General features: G+C 42.4%; 3 protein-coding genes across 3 annotated transcripts; 1 reads left to right on the top strand and 2 right to left on the bottom strand.

Moving 5' to 3' along the window:
• Positions 1-456: 456 nt before the first annotated feature.
• Positions 457-3,615, bottom strand: kptn (kaptin (actin binding protein)). The gene is made up of 12 exons (XM_037270041.1): positions 3,208-3,615; positions 2,877-2,959; positions 2,732-2,816; positions 2,607-2,661; positions 2,441-2,519; positions 2,243-2,316; positions 2,047-2,153; positions 1,823-1,927; positions 1,511-1,574; positions 1,266-1,401; positions 961-1,134; positions 457-763 (listed from the first exon to the last, which is right to left on the bottom strand). The coding sequence occupies exons 1-12, from the start codon at positions 3,407-3,409 to the stop codon at positions 605-607; spliced, it is 1,323 nt and encodes a 440-aa protein (XP_037125936.1). The 5' UTR covers positions 3,410-3,615; the 3' UTR covers positions 457-604.
• A 3,411-nt stretch (positions 3,616-7,026) lies between these two features.
• On the top strand, positions 7,027-11,378 carry crx (cone-rod homeobox). The gene is made up of 3 exons (XM_037270467.1): positions 7,027-7,397; positions 8,468-8,619; positions 9,076-11,378. Exons 1-3 carry the CDS (start codon positions 7,301-7,303, stop codon positions 9,703-9,705), a joined length of 879 nt encoding a protein of 292 aa, XP_037126362.1. The 5' UTR covers positions 7,027-7,300; the 3' UTR covers positions 9,706-11,378.
• A 927-nt stretch (positions 11,379-12,305) lies between these two features.
• On the bottom strand, positions 12,306-15,374 carry h3f3c (H3 histone, family 3C). The gene is made up of 4 exons (XM_037270469.1): positions 15,224-15,374; positions 13,996-14,140; positions 13,659-13,812; positions 12,306-13,411 (listed from the first exon to the last, which is right to left on the bottom strand). Exons 2-4 carry the CDS (start codon positions 14,121-14,123, stop codon positions 13,283-13,285), a joined length of 411 nt encoding a protein of 136 aa, XP_037126364.1. The 5' UTR covers positions 14,124-14,140; positions 15,224-15,374; the 3' UTR covers positions 12,306-13,282.
• Positions 15,375-15,572: the final 198 nt, after the last annotated feature.

Below are 15,572 nucleotides of genomic sequence, written 5' to 3'. Positions count from 1 at the left end.
TTGTAAACAAGCACTGCAGTCGTTAAGCAGTAAGCTAATGCTAGCGTTAGCGAGAAGCTAACGAATGCATTTAACACATGATTGATATGAAAGTGGAATATTATTTTTGTGTCATCTCAAGCTTACCACTTTACTGTGTCCGTCGTTTCAATAGATTGAAGGAAGTGAACCCTTAATAAAACGCAAATCCTTCTCTCCACTTCAGCATCCTTGAGTTGATTGGACTGCAATAAAGATGGCGGATTTGTGAAACCGTTTGGCTGCACCCTTTACCTTGTTTGGTCGTACCGCCCCAAAGACGGTGAGGTAAAACGTAAAAAATGTCATAGAAAATGGATCAAATTGAAGAGGGTTAAAAAATATCCTCCAAACAGATTATAAAAAGATATCTGCAGCGCCTGGTGGAATTAGATGAAATTTTTCTTCCATCATGGAGGCTCCAAGTGAGCTAAAAAGTGGATTTTCCATATGTCTGCTTTAATTGGATCAAATGTTTTGTCAATAATGCTGAATACCTTTACAAAATTATGAGTATAAATATGAAGGCAAAATAATCTTGATACTTTTTTTTTTTTTTTTAAATGTACCACCAAAACACTTTTTGTTAATTTGCAGATGTAGGAAGAGTGATGTCCTCCTTAGCAATATCCTTTTCATGGGTATGTCGACCCTCAGTTGAGTTTGGCTTGGAGTCAACACTCAGAGCTGCCACCCTCCTGGCAAGACGCTCCAAGACCAGATCAGCAGTGCTGGTGAGACTATGCTACGATGACACAGAGAGCACAGAGTCAAATAAAAGATTTGTCAACTTGATATTATTCTCCAGGTGCTCATTTGAGGTCAGCAATACACAGTTTCCACTTTTGTGCTGAGTTGGCGAGAAAGTCTCCAACACAGCGGTGCAGAAGAGCGGCTGTGGATTTGATTACAATCATAAATCTCTTGTGTGTCACCACATACCTGTAAGATGTGCAGTCCCTTCAGCGTGAGGACAGCCAACTCTCTCAAACCATCCCCAGTCAAGTCCAAGTAGATGATTGACAGCAAAGGACTCTTGAAGCTCCGTCGCCACAACAACTCAAAGCGTCCTTCTTCTCCTCCTGTCCCATACTGGAATTTATAACAGAGAAGTTCCTACACAGGTGGATGGAAAAACAGTTTGCGCAGTTATTCATTTGGCCTTTCTCATCATCCATCCATCCATTCGTTTTATATACTAGTCGTCCTGAAGAAGAAATGTGGAGACTTGTGTTGGACTTTATGACCTGTCCGTATGTTCCCAGCAGCACTTCCTTCTGCCCATCAAAATCCAGGTCAATAACCAGAGCACAAAGCACAGCATCCCACTGGTCACTGTCGGCGAGGCATAACGAGTGGGACAAGCCTCTCTCGTGGACATTCCTAGAAAACAATAGGCCGGTGGAACTCTGGTGTCATAGTATATATTTTTTTGCTGCACAAGTTCAAATGACTTGTTCATTCATGACCAAAACATGATAAACGGGATCACCTGTAGACAACCGCCATCTCTATTGTGCTAGTTACTAGAAGGTTGTAGCCTTCAACTCCAAAACCTGAAAGAAAATAACAGAGACTTCAATATAGTATGACTTCAATGCTCATTTAAGTTTTAGTGTTAGTTGACATATTGTTGATATTATACATTGGATATCATTCTTTTGACTTTATTTTTTTGGCCAAGTATGTTCGCTAAAAAGAGCAAGCTATTTTTGTTTATTTGTGTTCTCTAACCAAACAAACAATTTATCGTTTTGTTTTTGATGATTTCCCATGAAAAATAGAAAGAAAAAAGATACATTACTTTTTTCTCCGCCGGGCATATCAGGCTCTGTTTGGCAGAAGAGAGGAAAAAGCAGCACAATGGAGATTGGACTGTCAAACTGAACGCGCCAGCTCTGCAGAACCTCTGTTAAAAACACAATACATCAATTTACTAAAGACACATGCACTTCTTAGCTCAAAGATTGTGACTTGAACCACTGCAATTCGAAGGGGGAAAAAAAGTCGTTCTTAGTGTTGCCTCACCTGGCTCCCACTGTTTGACTAAAGCCAGTCCAACACAGCCGTTCTGGCAGCCAAATGCAGACAGTCTCCGGCCATCAGGTATGCACAACATGTCCATCCATAAAACACTGTGAGGGGGGAAGAAACACAACAATCAAGAAAATATATACATATATATATACACAGAAAATATAGATATAGATATGTATAGACTCACTTGCTGGGCAATTGCTGTAGCTCTGGGAAGAGTCTCTCTACTGGCTGCTCTTCAAACTGGTGGAGTGAGGCATTCTGTTGAAAACAAAAGTTATGTCATCACCAATGGGTCAAGCTAGAATGGACTTATGTAAGCAGCTCCACCAAGCCAAATATTGGAATCTGGGATATCCCACAGCACACACGCAAGCACACAAACCTCCTTATACAGGTGGATCCTCTGGTCGTGACCACTAAGCAGAAACACGGTCTCTCTGTCTCCAGCGTCACTCTGCACTCTAATACAAGAGAAATAGATACATATAACAAAAAGATCGAATGAAGCTGTCGGTGACCGTACTGAGTGTATGCATAATGGAACTTACTCTGTGTGGTACAGCTGAAAGGGTGTGAACTGCAACTCCAGATTTAGGCAACTTTCTGTTAACATCAGTTTAAGATGCATCATTTGAGAAGGCGGTTGAGTTGAAGTGGCCACAAGTGTACTCACGTGCAATTGACTCCAGGTTGAACTCGGAGCCAGGCTCATAGTCGCAGTAGATATTCAGGAATGGGGTGGCTTTGTCCCCAGAGTCCTGTTAGAAAATAACAATGATTCAAAGATTCAAATCATATGCTGACTTTGCAATATTTACCTTTATGAATGTGATGCCCACCACAAGGCCACTTTTGGGTGAAGACTTGTTGAACGCATCGATTGACACAATCTCTGCATCGACTAGATAGATGAGGTAGAAGAGATTCAAATTCAGCAATATTGTTCTCAAAATCATTGTCAATCGTAAAATCAATATTATCACAACTTGGCTTTGGGGCAATTACCAATCAAATCACAATAATGCCATTTCAAAGGTATGACTTTTGGACTGTTGGGAGAGAAGTTGAATCATGTATTGGCTTCGATCAAGAAAGTACACAACAGATTGATTTATGGTTTGATTTAATTGAGCTGCCAGATAAATCTACCTGGTATGTAGGTGAACTGAACTTCTTTGGCCACTGGTCTAATTTTTTGCTGCAGCTCTTGGTAGGTGAAGCTGACAACCTTCCCTTTGAGTGTAGCCGCGAGCAGCTCTTGTTCCCCGGCCTGACACAGTCCATAAATGTTACTCTGGGAGGGGAAGCGGCTAAAACTGTCCTCCGCGAAGGGATACATCTCTACGAACATGACGTTAGCAAGCTGCCCAACACCGCCAGGAAAGTCAAGTCTTCTCACTTTGCATCGCTTTAATTTAATAGCTACTCCCGTTTACTGGCTGCAACCCACAATGCTCTCAATGGCAACAACAAACTTTGAGTAAATAAACATATTTTATTTGTATCTCGGAGAACATGGTCTTTTTCTTCTTCGTCTTTTTCTTCTTCTTCTTCTTTTTCTTCTTCTACTTCTTCCGCTGCTTCTTCTTCTTCTGCTGCTGCTTCTTCTTCTTCTTTTTTTCTTCTTCTTCAAGCGAACCAACGTGCCTACGCACCGGCCATTTTGGAAGGGGCAACATTGCTGTCGAAGGCAATGCCTTAACGCCGTGACTTGCTCATTAATGTGAAACAAATGACTGGCGGAAAGTTTTTTTTAAATGCCAATTGATCTCAGTTGACAGAAGACAACTTTACCATAAAAATTAAAACGCAAATTTAATTTCTATCCCTTTTTTTCTATACGTATTTGCTTTTACTCACTTGCGCTTGTCAAAAGTTTCATTGTCTGTCCACCAGATGTCAGTAACAATTCACTCATCAACTTGTCTCCACTTTTATAAAAGGCTTCATTCTTTTAAAGGTCGTTTGCTTCATCTGTCCAGACTCCAGAAGAAGGAGTCATTGAATGAGAAATGAGCCAACCACAACTAGATCATGATTAAACAATACCTGTCACTTCATGAACCACGCAGGACTGGGTCACACAGACCCACACTAGGAAGACCAAATCACTAAAAATCACTTTTAATTTCCCTCAAGAGACCAGCCTACAATTTAGAGAGCGCACCTAATATTCAGAGATGGATAGTGTGTTATATTATGGCAATGGAGAGGCACGCTTGGTTTGTCTGTCCATCCCAAAGTGTCAAGCATACAGTAAAGCTGTTGCTCCATATTGTGATAGTTCAGAGGTGACAGTGTGCTACACCCCCTCTTCTCCTAATAGCACTTGCTAATCCATCTGCAGGATTACTGTCCATTGTAATCACTCATCCTCCCCACTGACACACCTCAACTCACACCGCACTCGGGACTCATTACGTTCACATACGTATACACGTATAGGTGAACAATATATAGCTAGCTGGCATAATGCAACAGGTTTGTTTGCACTCATTTTTTAAATCAAACGTGGCTATTTTATGTTCATGCCACACTTTTGTAATCATACTGAGCTCCTAAAAGACTGCATGTCTAAAGTGTTTTGAAAAAAACTGCAATCATTATCATTGAAGTAGATTTTAAAAAACGCTTTTTCATGTGAACGAACATAAAAGCATTTAAGTCCATCGAATACGTTGTCGTCTGTTGTAAATAGATTCATTTGTTGTTTATAATTAATACATGGGAAGAGAACCTTGGGAAAAAAACTCATCTCAAATCACAATTGCAATATTAAGGGCAATAAAAATCACAATTACATTTCAAAATTGATCTGCCCAACGAAGCACTCACTCCCACTTTGAGGTAACATTCTCTCCCTTTTTCCATCTATCTTGTGTCAATGTTGAAAATCCCTGATGGTAAAAAGAACGACTGCATCTTTGTTCATATCAAACTAGACTAGAAATGGGGGGGGGGGGGGATTTGCGTGGCTGACTGCATGCTATGAGTCTTTGCTGAGCTGCTGGTGGCACCTGGTTTGCACAGAGGAGATTAACGGCGTGTGCGTGCGTGCGTGCGTGCGTGCCGACTGAGTGAGTGATTGGGACTGACAGCGAGCGGCCTCTGTATTGCTGGCTGGCCTGCAGATTTAGCCGACCTGCTTTAGACGCTCTAATCTGGATTAACTACAGCAGTGTGTCAGTGGTGGACGGGAAGTGGGATCCTCCCCCAGCTTCTTTCTGCCCCTTCACCTGCTTCTTCTCGGTCTTTCCATCTTCAGCCCTCCCTCCCTTCATCTCTACCTGTGTTTCCCCTCCTTCCTTCCTTCATCCACGCTTGTACCAGTTCAAGAGAGATATAAATAATAAATTAAAGCTTGCCTCATGGCCTGCGCCGCTGCTTTTAGTCCATGGTTAGGGGGAGGATATAGTCCAACAAGGATTAGAGCAGCTCAGTCTTCTTCCACATTTGTCGGTTGTAGCTGCAGAATTGGCTGTTCCACTTGGACATGGTAGACATGATGATCATTCATGTGGAAAACGTTAACAACATGAATACGACACCATGAAGATGGCAACCTTCCAATTTAAAAAAGATAAATGTTTCCGTCATCGTATTTCGATGACCTTGTGAAACTCACTTGACCGATAAATGTTTTCCATTCGATTTCATAATTCAGCATTATTATTTCAAAGTTGAAAAAGATGTAAAAAACCAGCAACAACAATACATCCGTTAAATTCCATTTTCTCATATTCTTAGCAAAGCTTACAAAAGTGCAACAATCCAAAGTTTGACTTCCTCCTTCTTTTGTTGAGATGAAATGATCCATTTGCACGTTGCTCTCGTTTCCTTCTTCCACCATGTTTTACCATCCAAGTCAAAATTCACTCCTTGGTGCACTTCGGATGGCAATAGTTCCTTTCAGCTTCTGTCCCGGCTTCACCACTGAAAGGATTGTTCTGTCTTTCCTTCCTTTATCCGGTGATAAGAGACTTTTCAGATAAAGCATATTATGATAAATCAAATGAGCTTTGTCGGTTTTGTGCAGCCAAGTGTTTGTGAACGGGAGAGCGACAATGAACATGAACGCAGCTGTTGGGTGTAAAACAGAATCTGATGTCTTGTCTTTTTACAAAATATAGAAAAATATATCATATATTTCCTGCTGAAAATGGAGATTGGCTAGAAATGTCATAAGAAAATGATTTATAGTTTCAGGTCCTAAAGCCATTGGGCATCTAAGACCTAAGTATCTATAATGCTTTGCTGTAATCAACCTTGTGTACGTAGAGGTGGGCTGTTTACTTACCACGAATGCTACTAAAGGGCCTCCTTCTGGTCTGTGGAAGCTAACTGTTTGACTCGTAATGCTCTATGCTCAGAAAAATCCGTTTCAAACACGCCAGCCAGCCAGCCAGCCAGCCAGCAACAGTGATGCTTAACCTAGCCTCATACATTCCACTTTTTTTCTTTCAAAAAAATACACCTTGAATGTCAAGGCTAGTTTACACCATTTCAGTTGCAAATGTCAATCTGTGGTTCTGATAGTGTTTGGGCCCGCAGAGAAGACTCACCTGTTTTCTGGGGATGGTCATGTGACGTTTGCATGTTGAACCGTGATTGGTTGTTACCTGAGCTTTGAGCACGTGATATCCGTCAACAGCAAAAGGGAAAATATTTAAAGGTAATAATTGCACATAAAAATGAATGAAATGATCAAATGAATATGAACATTTGACAGCTGCAAATGGCTAAATAAGTAAGTATATTTTGCGTGCGCCTCTTCAATTCAACAATTTCCACCTAGAATTTGCCTTTTCGTCTTCCAATCCGTGCACCCTATATCATGGGGGACTAAATATTTCCACTGAGTTTCACCAAACGAGCACAAGTGTGCCTTCCACCTGTTGCGTCTGCGCGTGCGTGCGTGCGTGCGCGCGGTGGGCGGGGTTAGCCGGAGCCAACTTGCGCCCTCTAATTAGCAGCCTATGCGGGCGAACCGAGTCAGTCGAGCATCTTCTATCTAGCCATCAAGTCAAACTCGAGGCCGAGACAACAACCTGTGCGACAACTCGGAGGAAGAAAACAAGAACGATGCTTGGCACTCACCATCTTCCTCCAAATTAACCAAGTGAAGTTTTTCCTTTAAAAAGCGCACGATTGGAATCACGGGGATTGTGCGCCTCTCAGCTGTTGCGTTGCGTCCATCCCACACACAAACAGGAGCGTCGGGATTTAAGAGGCTGCAGTCAAGATGATGTCCTACATAAAACAACCTCATTACACCATGAACGGGTTAAATTTGCCCGGCCCGGGGATGGACGTGCTGCACACAACTGTCGCTTATCCGTGTAAGTAAAAAAAAAAAAAACACAACTTTTATATCATTTTAATTGTGCTTGTTTGCTTTCCCTCTGTGGATGAACTTAAGTGTTGCATTAATAACCACAAGCGGTATCTAAATCTACATTTGAAAACATTTCATTGTTTGAAAAATCATTGAATTCAATTCCATCCATCCATACCGTTTATCTTCACGAGGTATATTTGATTTAAGTTGAATCCAGTTCGGCAATGATATTTGTGTTGAACTAACAAAATATTGAGAACAGGCAAATGCTAATTTTTTATGTTTAGGCCAGAGACAATTTTCTTCATCTTCTCATTTTTATTATTATATATATATATATAAATATGTATACGAATATATGTATAGCTATCCTCCCGTTGCGTCTGCACGCGACACAACGAACCTGAGTGTTTAACAATGAATTAGTTAAAATAGTTAAATATAATATATATACGTATATTTGCTTGTTATTTAATGTGAGTCAATGTGACCTGAAACACCACAGGTGAAATTAAAATGTGTTCCATAGACCAGCTTGAGAAGAAAAGAAAAAATATCCAGCCTGTTTTTAAAAATGAAAAGCAGATTCGATTGTGCGCGTTCCAATCATAAATCAGATGAGCTTTACGTGTTTCTGTTTCCTAATTTAACCCTGCAGTCAATTTTCCCGAAGTAGATATTCCGTTAAATGTCGCCGAGAGAGGCCAAACGCTTCTTCTCACTTGACTCGTTCTGAAACAAATACTCTGAGGCGTTTGGCCGTGGCGCCCCGGAGGATAAATACGTGGGACTTTGACTGCGCAAACTAAAGTGCAGCGAGTAAAGTTTCTCTCCCTCTCAGGGGGAAACTGACACAGCTGAGGCTTGAATATTTCAGTATAATGAGCAAATACTCGCGAAACGTTCCTCGCAGCAAAGTCAAGATCACTAGAGGAGATTCCCAACTGTCTCTCTCTCTCTGTCTGTCTGCTTGTTTGTTGTCACGCCGATCTCCTTCAGGAAAACAAGGGGGGAGCATCTCTATGCTGACATCTCCATTTAAAAAAAAAAAAAAAATGTTTTTATCTGCAGCCACGCCCAGGAAGCAGCGAAGGGAGAGGACCACCTTCACTAGAACGCAATTGGACATCCTGGAGGCCCTGTTCTCCAAAACCCGCTACCCAGACATCTTCATGAGGGAGGAAGTGGCGCTCAAAATCAACCTGCCTGAGTCACGTGTGCAGGTAGAGGACGTCAAAAACATTTTTGAGGTTATAATACAGTCAAGATGGGATGTCAGATATCAACACTGAAACAAGGCGTGTCCTTCAAATGCATGAAATCATTCCAAATAGACATTTTCATCAAGAGTGATCATAGCAAAAAAAACATAGAAAAGACGCATTTATTCATTTCGAATATGAATATGAAGACCTCGAAATGTCTCCAAATAAATGTGCCTTATGATTGATTGGCTGGCAACAAATGTCACGTGAGGTCTCCCTATACAACCCTGACCAGGACAAGCATTATAGAAAAAAGAGATGGATTTAAGATTTGCTTTTCCATGAACACACACACACTGTTAAGAGTGACATTCGAGCAAGAAAAATGATGTGAGTTTCTTTCGCTTCAAAAAAAAGCTTCAACTAAGCAGGCCCAAAGTGCTTGGTGATGAGCCTCTCACGCTGTGTGTCCAGGTGTGGTTCAAGAACCGACGGGCCAAGTGTCGTCAGCAGCAGCAGCAGAGCAGCGGGCAGTCCAAACCCCGCCCCCCTAAGAAGAAGGCCTCCCCGGTGCAGGAGGCCAGCGCCCCCGATCCTGTTCCCAACCCGGGCTCCTTCAGCCCCTCGTCGGTCCAGTCGGGCCCCGGTCTGGTCCAGAGCTCGGGAAACACGGCCGTGTCCATCTGGAGCCCGGCCATCTCCCCCCTCCCTGACCCGCTGGCCTCCTCCACGGCCCCCTGCATGCAGAGGCCCTCCCCTTACCCGATGAGCTACGGCCAGCCGTCGGCCTACGCCCAAGGCTACGCTAGCACCACCTCCTACTTCACAGGCCTGGACTGCAGCGCCTACCTGTCCCCTATGCACTCGCAGCTATCTGGCACCGGGGGCGCTCTCAGCCCCATCACCGTGCCCTCCATGGGGGGCTCCCTAAGCCAGTCGCCTGCCTCGCTTTCTTCGCAGGGTTACAGCACCGCTTCCTCCCTGGGCTTCACCTCGGTGGACTGTCTGGACTACAAGGACCAGCAGGCCTGGAAACTGGGATTCACTACAATGGACTGCCTGGACCATAAGGACCAAAACTCCTGGAAGTTCCAGGTGCTCTAGAAAGCGCGGCGTCCACTTTGTTAGTGTGAGGCATGCTGCTGATTTCTCTTTTGTACGTATAAGTTTGATTTTACGACCGGGCTAGCTGTGTAGGGAACAGGCACGTGCATAGACATTTTGGGGGCGCAAAAGAGGGGCGGGCACCCATCAGCAAAATTATTTATACGATATAAATAAATGGTGTATATATTTATTTATGTGTCTATTGTGTTAACACAATTAATACTGTCAATTTTGAAACTGTTAATAGAGAATGTTGAGGAAATGGATCGAAAAAGTCTACAAACCCCTTCAAATGTCGTCATATACCAAAAATGACAAGATAAATCTTTGCATAACTATTTCCACCAATTTAACATATTATGACAACTACAAAAAATCTTGTGTGGGCGACAATTTTCACAAGAACTCCAAAAAATGTCAAAACACTAAGAAGGCAACATAATGTGAAATATTTGCTTTTGAAAATATGAACGAATGAAGGGGGAATGGGTGTCAGCAGAAGGGGCACTTCTTAAAGGGCTTAAAGGGTTGGTGCCGGAGCCTCATCTTCTGTCGGGGTCAATCTGTGCACGTGCCTGGTAGAGAAGCTTTTTATTTGAAGACAAGACAGCAGAGGCTACCAAGCTAAAAACATATTTTTAACCACCAGATCAAAAAGCCTTTATCAATTTCTAGGAGACCTGGTCATGAAAACACAATGAGAGTGAATTTCTTTCTTTCTTTTTTTTTTCTCAATGTCATTTGTTCGCAACTATATATTCTCGAGAGTTTGTGTACTGTTCTACAATGTTTGCGTTTAGTGTCATCGTCCGAATCAGTTTGATGAACGGCGATTAGGATCTTCTGTTTTTAGTTCGATGTCATATTAAAGTGTATACGTTATTGTGCACTGAAAATCGCTCGTCAGGAGTCTGCACGCTTTGAGACGCTTTGTTCCAGTTAGCTAGAGGTCAGTATGAACACACCGTGTTCTGGTCTGGTCCAAAGCGTCATGTTCGTCATTTCCTTGCTCCGTCCGTCTCGGTTATTTTGGTTGATCTGATTCTGGAAGTGTCCCAATCCTCTTAGCTTCCCTTCAGCAATGCCCTAAGTGAATTAGTCAGGATTATTGCCTATCCTATGCTCCTCTCCTTCTTTTTCCAAACTCTCTTGCTTTTCCCCCTTCCCTCCATCTGGTCTTTTGGTTTTTTTCATTTGCTATTCATCTGTCCTTTGTTTTAATCGCACGCCTTCGATGACAGTTTATTATTTTACGATCATAAAACTCAAGTACTTTTTACAGCGGCTGAAACATTTCCACTAAGGCCTATCGCTATGAATCTCAGCGCTCCCCCTTCTTTCGCCCATCGCCGCACTCCTCTCCTCTGACAATTTGGTAATCCCAACATGACCTGATTACAGCCACGCAAACATCCGATACATACAACAACATGTTTGTATGTCGCATTCATCCAATCCTTCCAACTCCAGACATATCATGACGTTTAAAGCATCACATTTGCCATGTTTGTACATTTTGAGTTCTATTACGCTTTATTGTGTCGTTGCATAGAGGAATGATCAATTGATTGTTGGTGCGGAAAAAAAAAGTACATTAATTGACGTGAATGGGTCACTCCAAAGAGATGTTGGATGTAATCTTCATATAAATAAAACCTGATTTTACTTTGTATGTGGAGTGACTATTTTCGAAGAGTTCCATGGAACAGAAATGGACGACCAGCACTTCAAATCACTTTTTTGCACTCTGCACTGATTTAATCCCACTCTGTGCACAAAATAATCTCTTCCACCCTCCTTGTGTGCTGTGATTGGTTAATCCCTGCATCTGTGCATCCTGATTGGTTAACCTCTCAGAGAGGGCACATTACATTTGTGCCCCCCCCACACACACACACACTGGGACAGACAGACAGACAGACATTTGTACTGTAATCCTGGGGAGGAGCAGATGTGATGGGGGAGGGACACAGTGCAGAGCAAGACGATAAATTTAGTGTACGTGTGCACGCAAAAAATGTTGCAAAACAACTACAGGAAGAAATTCTACAATAAAACCAACATGTTGCCTCTTAGAATATTTTCCAATATTTAGCAAACTTTTTTATTTCTTTTTTTAAATAATGGACTTTTCTGTCCACAATTATGGGGTAAACATCACACAAATGTATTGTGTCTTTGTCAGATCATTGCAAGTTATCAGAGATAAACGTAAGGAATATTTAAAACATGATAGTACCCCTGGAAAATAATTTGACCATAGTGACACGCCCAACCAAGGTGTGTCTTGTAATCAGTATCACAGGTGTCTTGAAAGTTGCGATCTAAAGCATAGCTAGGGTGACAAGCAGTTTCCACGATGGAATTCGGATGATTTAGGCCGTATGAAAGAAACGCTCACCGACAAGGCAGCAGGCATAGCGTGCGTCGCGCAGGATGGACTGCAGGATGGGGCCTGTCAAGCCACTTGGCCTGATGTTACACTGCCACCTAGTGGCATTACTCTATACCGCAAGCATAACATGGTGCTATTTTTTATATGCTGTTAGCAAACCATGTTTCATGCCACTTGAGCAAAATAAACACATCAACTTTGGTTTCTTTTTGACATATATTTAATGCTACAATATGAGAAATTTGGAAAATACAAAGATCAGCTTATTCATACATTTGAAACCCTTGAGTATTTACTAAAAATATAAAATAAAGCAATGAGATTATAGTGTGTATTACAAACTTGGAGAAAGGGATAGAGAAGTGAGAGATGCGAAAACCCCAAACTATGGTTTGCCCACGAGGCAACGACTGCTGGTAAAACGTCGCCCCATAGTGGCTGCATTTTGCAAATACAACTATTAATGATGGACAGAAGCCCTGTCCCGATTTTCAAATGACTAAAAGCTGAAAATTTTGAAAACTGAGAAGGAAGAAGAAAAAAAAACACCTTCACCATGTTGGAGTTTTCATGCTTTGATTCTGTAAGTGGAAGGGATCATTTGTGATATTGATGAGTAAAACAAAAAACCATAAGCACAATAACCCTAAGATATTTTGCTTATTGATTACAGCTGGTTGAAAAGATCAGAGTTCACACATGCACACAAACTGACTGGCTGCACACATTTCAGAGGCAGAGTTGTGCTTTGAGAAGTTAGGGGGGGGGGGGGGGGGTCTGACAACGGACTATGCGGGTGTAAGACAGGGCAGAAGTGTTGGGGCTAGTTTTAATAGCACCCTGCTGTGGAAGTTGCAGCTCCCCTTAAGCAGACTAGCCCCTCTGCAGCCCAGGAATCCACGTGGACCCAAAGGTGTGACTGGTGGTGTCTGGATACGCCCCGCCCCCTAAAAGCCAGCATGGGCAAATATGCATGCCCATGTTCGTCTGATCTTCAACACCGTGGAAGTGCACGAAAAAGGTACCCTAAAAGATTTGGTGAAGACGATGAAACATCAGAGAGCAGACATCGACATAAAGTAAATCTACCTTTTAAGAATCTACTGACAAGCGGAGATGGGAGTGAGGATAGGTCAAGAAAGAAAAAGGGAACAAATGTAAAAAAAAAAAAGGTGCTTTCTAAGCACGCTCTCCACGGATTCGGCGGGCCAGCTGGATGTCCTTGGGCATGATGGTGACCCTCTTGGCGTGGATGGCACACAGGTTGGTGTCCTCAAACAGTCCCACCAAGTATGCCTCACTGGCTTCCTGCAGACACACACAGGTAAAAGATCACAGGACACATTTTAAAATAAACCAGAAACACAAACAATATCTTACATTTATAAAAGTAACTAAAACAATCTAATTATAGTGAAAATGTCATTTGTTTTCATTTTTGTCAATTGACCCCTGATTTAAAAGAACAACACTCTAAAACTAATCCTAAAAAATATTTCAAACAACGGCCAAACAGACAAAATAAAAACTGCCAAACTAATATAAAGACACGCACCTGCAGAGCACCAATGGCAGCGCTCTGAAAACGCAGGTCAGTTTTGAAGTCCTGCGCAATCTCTCTGACCAAGCGCTGGAAGGGCAGTTTACGGATCAGCAGCTCTGTGGACTTCTGGTACCGACGAATCTCCCTCAGAGCCACGGTACCGGGCCTGAGAAACAATGACAAAAAAACAATCGCAAGCTCTTGGTAAACACACACTTTAAAATGTACCTCCTCACTGCATCGAAGTCTCCATTATAATTTTGCCCAATTTGTCTAACCTTCTACTATTTGCCATATCATGATTGGTTGCTGTATTCAAATAATTGTCTCCATTAGTTGCCAAGGTTACCTGTAACGGTGGGGCTTTTTAACACCACCGGTCGAGGGGGCACTTTTACGAGCAGCCTTAGTGGCCAGCTGCTTACGAGGAGCCTTTCCTCCTGTGGACTTACGGGCGGTTTGCTTGGTACGAGCCATTACCACTGAGTATCAACCTAGAAGAGGTATCACAGATTAATACTCATATGCACAACTGTAACATGACTTCATATAATGCAACTCAATGCAATACAGCTGTACTACATTTAAGTGTCACTGTTATTTTGCTCCAATATCAATTATTGAAGCAAAGCTCTACATTTACACTTGGGAAGTTTCTTTTTTCCAACAACTGTCACTGAAATGGATTAACCTTGAAATGACTCAAGTAAGCTCGATCTCAACTCTGAAGTTTACTTGCTAGTCCAAACAACAAGGCGATGGATGCATTGATTTCGCACGCGTTTGTATGACGTTGTCACATAGCAACCCCGGTTTCCAATCATCCTGCAGTCGGAGATTCTAAAGAATAGCTAACGTGACTGTTGCCAAGGTGACAACGTTGATGCGCCTGGAAATAACATTGATTACAAATTTCTTTCATATCGGTGACGTGTGTGCTCATACGGGTTCTTTGTCATAATGACAGCTAAAACAAATGTACAGTTACTTTTCATAAAGTGGCTGCTTTCAGATTCTGCTTGACCATTGGTTGTTTTTTTAAGGCCATTCAGTCCGTCAAGTGTTTCGTTCTCCAAGTGGTCAATACATTGTGACGCTTTGAAAGCAACCAATCAACGCTGTCTTTCACTCGCCTAACAACCAATGAACTGTCATGTTGCTGTCGTTGAGGGCGGGGACACCGAATAATCGCTCGCCTCTGGACCGCAGGATTGATGGCCGCATATGAAACGTTAACGACTATTAACATTGAGTCGGACACACGACTTTTGCTGAGATTCACTGTCAAAACACTATCATTAAAACGTTAAAAACATCTGCGAGTGCCAATGAAACTATGTGAAGCGACTGCTGAAGCAAAGCAGCAGGCTAAAAATCGTCGATGAAAAGAACACCCGTCCGTTGGCGTTTCGAAGCACCGAGCCGTTTCCTTACTTGTACTCGATCGAGGGGCCAGCTTTTCCGCTTTATCGTAAACGTCGACATTTTGAACACAAACGACCAAATGAAACGGACAGATTTCGCACATAATATGAACGTAGAGTCGCGGTATGAAAAGATGACCGAAATGGACTCACCAAGGGGATTTGAAGCCTAGTTTCCTCGCAGTGACTCGAGCGTGTTGTTGCAGTGTCAGATATTTACTATCTCGTACACAATGGAAGGAAGCGCGGGGAGCAAAATGGCGCCCGTGTCAATCATGTCTCCCACAATGCAACTACCAACAAATGTAAACAAAGAGTGCAATTGCACTTGATTTACCTCACACTGCCAAATAGGGACAACGACATTAGAATTCCAAAATGTTGTCATAGTCAGACGTATTTCGGAACCTCACACTGCCAAATAGGGACAACGAGGTTATAATTCCAAAATGTTGTAATAGTCAGACGTATTTCGGAAGTTATTTGCTGATCGCTGCATTCA

Source organism: Syngnathus acus, chromosome 14, assembly GCF_901709675.1.
Source record: "Syngnathus acus chromosome 14, fSynAcu1.2, whole genome shotgun sequence".
Classification (NCBI taxonomy): domain Eukaryota; kingdom Metazoa; phylum Chordata; class Actinopteri; order Syngnathiformes; family Syngnathidae; genus Syngnathus; species Syngnathus acus.
The sequence above is the reverse complement of the archived record's forward strand: the minus strand, read 5'-3'. Positions and strand labels throughout refer to the sequence as shown.

Bases quoted from the DNA above. Each gene is read 5' to 3' on its own strand.
- kptn (XM_037270041.1), bottom strand. From the start codon at position 3,409: ATGTTCGTAGAGATGTATCCCTTCGCGGAGGACAGTTTTAGCCGCTTC. The intron at 2,662-2,731 runs GTGAGTACACTT...TGATGTTAACAG, and splicing joins CAACCTGGAGTCAATTGCAC to AAAGTTGCCTAAATCTGGAG. The intron at 1,135-1,265 runs GTCATAAAGTCC...CCACCTGTGTAG, and splicing joins TGCTGGGAACATACGGACAG to GAACTTCTCTGTTATAAATT.
- crx (XM_037270467.1), top strand. From the start codon at position 7,301: ATGATGTCCTACATAAAACAACCTCATTACACCATGAACGGGTTAAAT. The intron at 7,398-8,467 runs GTAAGTAAAAAA...TTTTATCTGCAG, and splicing joins CACAACTGTCGCTTATCCGT to CCACGCCCAGGAAGCAGCGA. The intron at 8,620-9,075 runs GTAGAGGACGTC...CTGTGTGTCCAG, and splicing joins TGCCTGAGTCACGTGTGCAG to GTGTGGTTCAAGAACCGACG.
- h3f3c (XM_037270469.1), bottom strand. From the start codon at position 14,123: ATGGCTCGTACCAAGCAAACCGCCCGTAAGTCCACAGGAGGAAAGGCT. The intron at 13,813-13,995 runs GTAACCTTGGCA...ATTGTTTCTCAG, and splicing joins AAAAAGCCCCACCGTTACAG to GCCCGGTACCGTGGCTCTGA. The intron at 13,412-13,658 runs GTGCGTGTCTTT...GTGTGTCTGCAG, and splicing joins CTGCCATTGGTGCTCTGCAG to GAAGCCAGTGAGGCATACTT.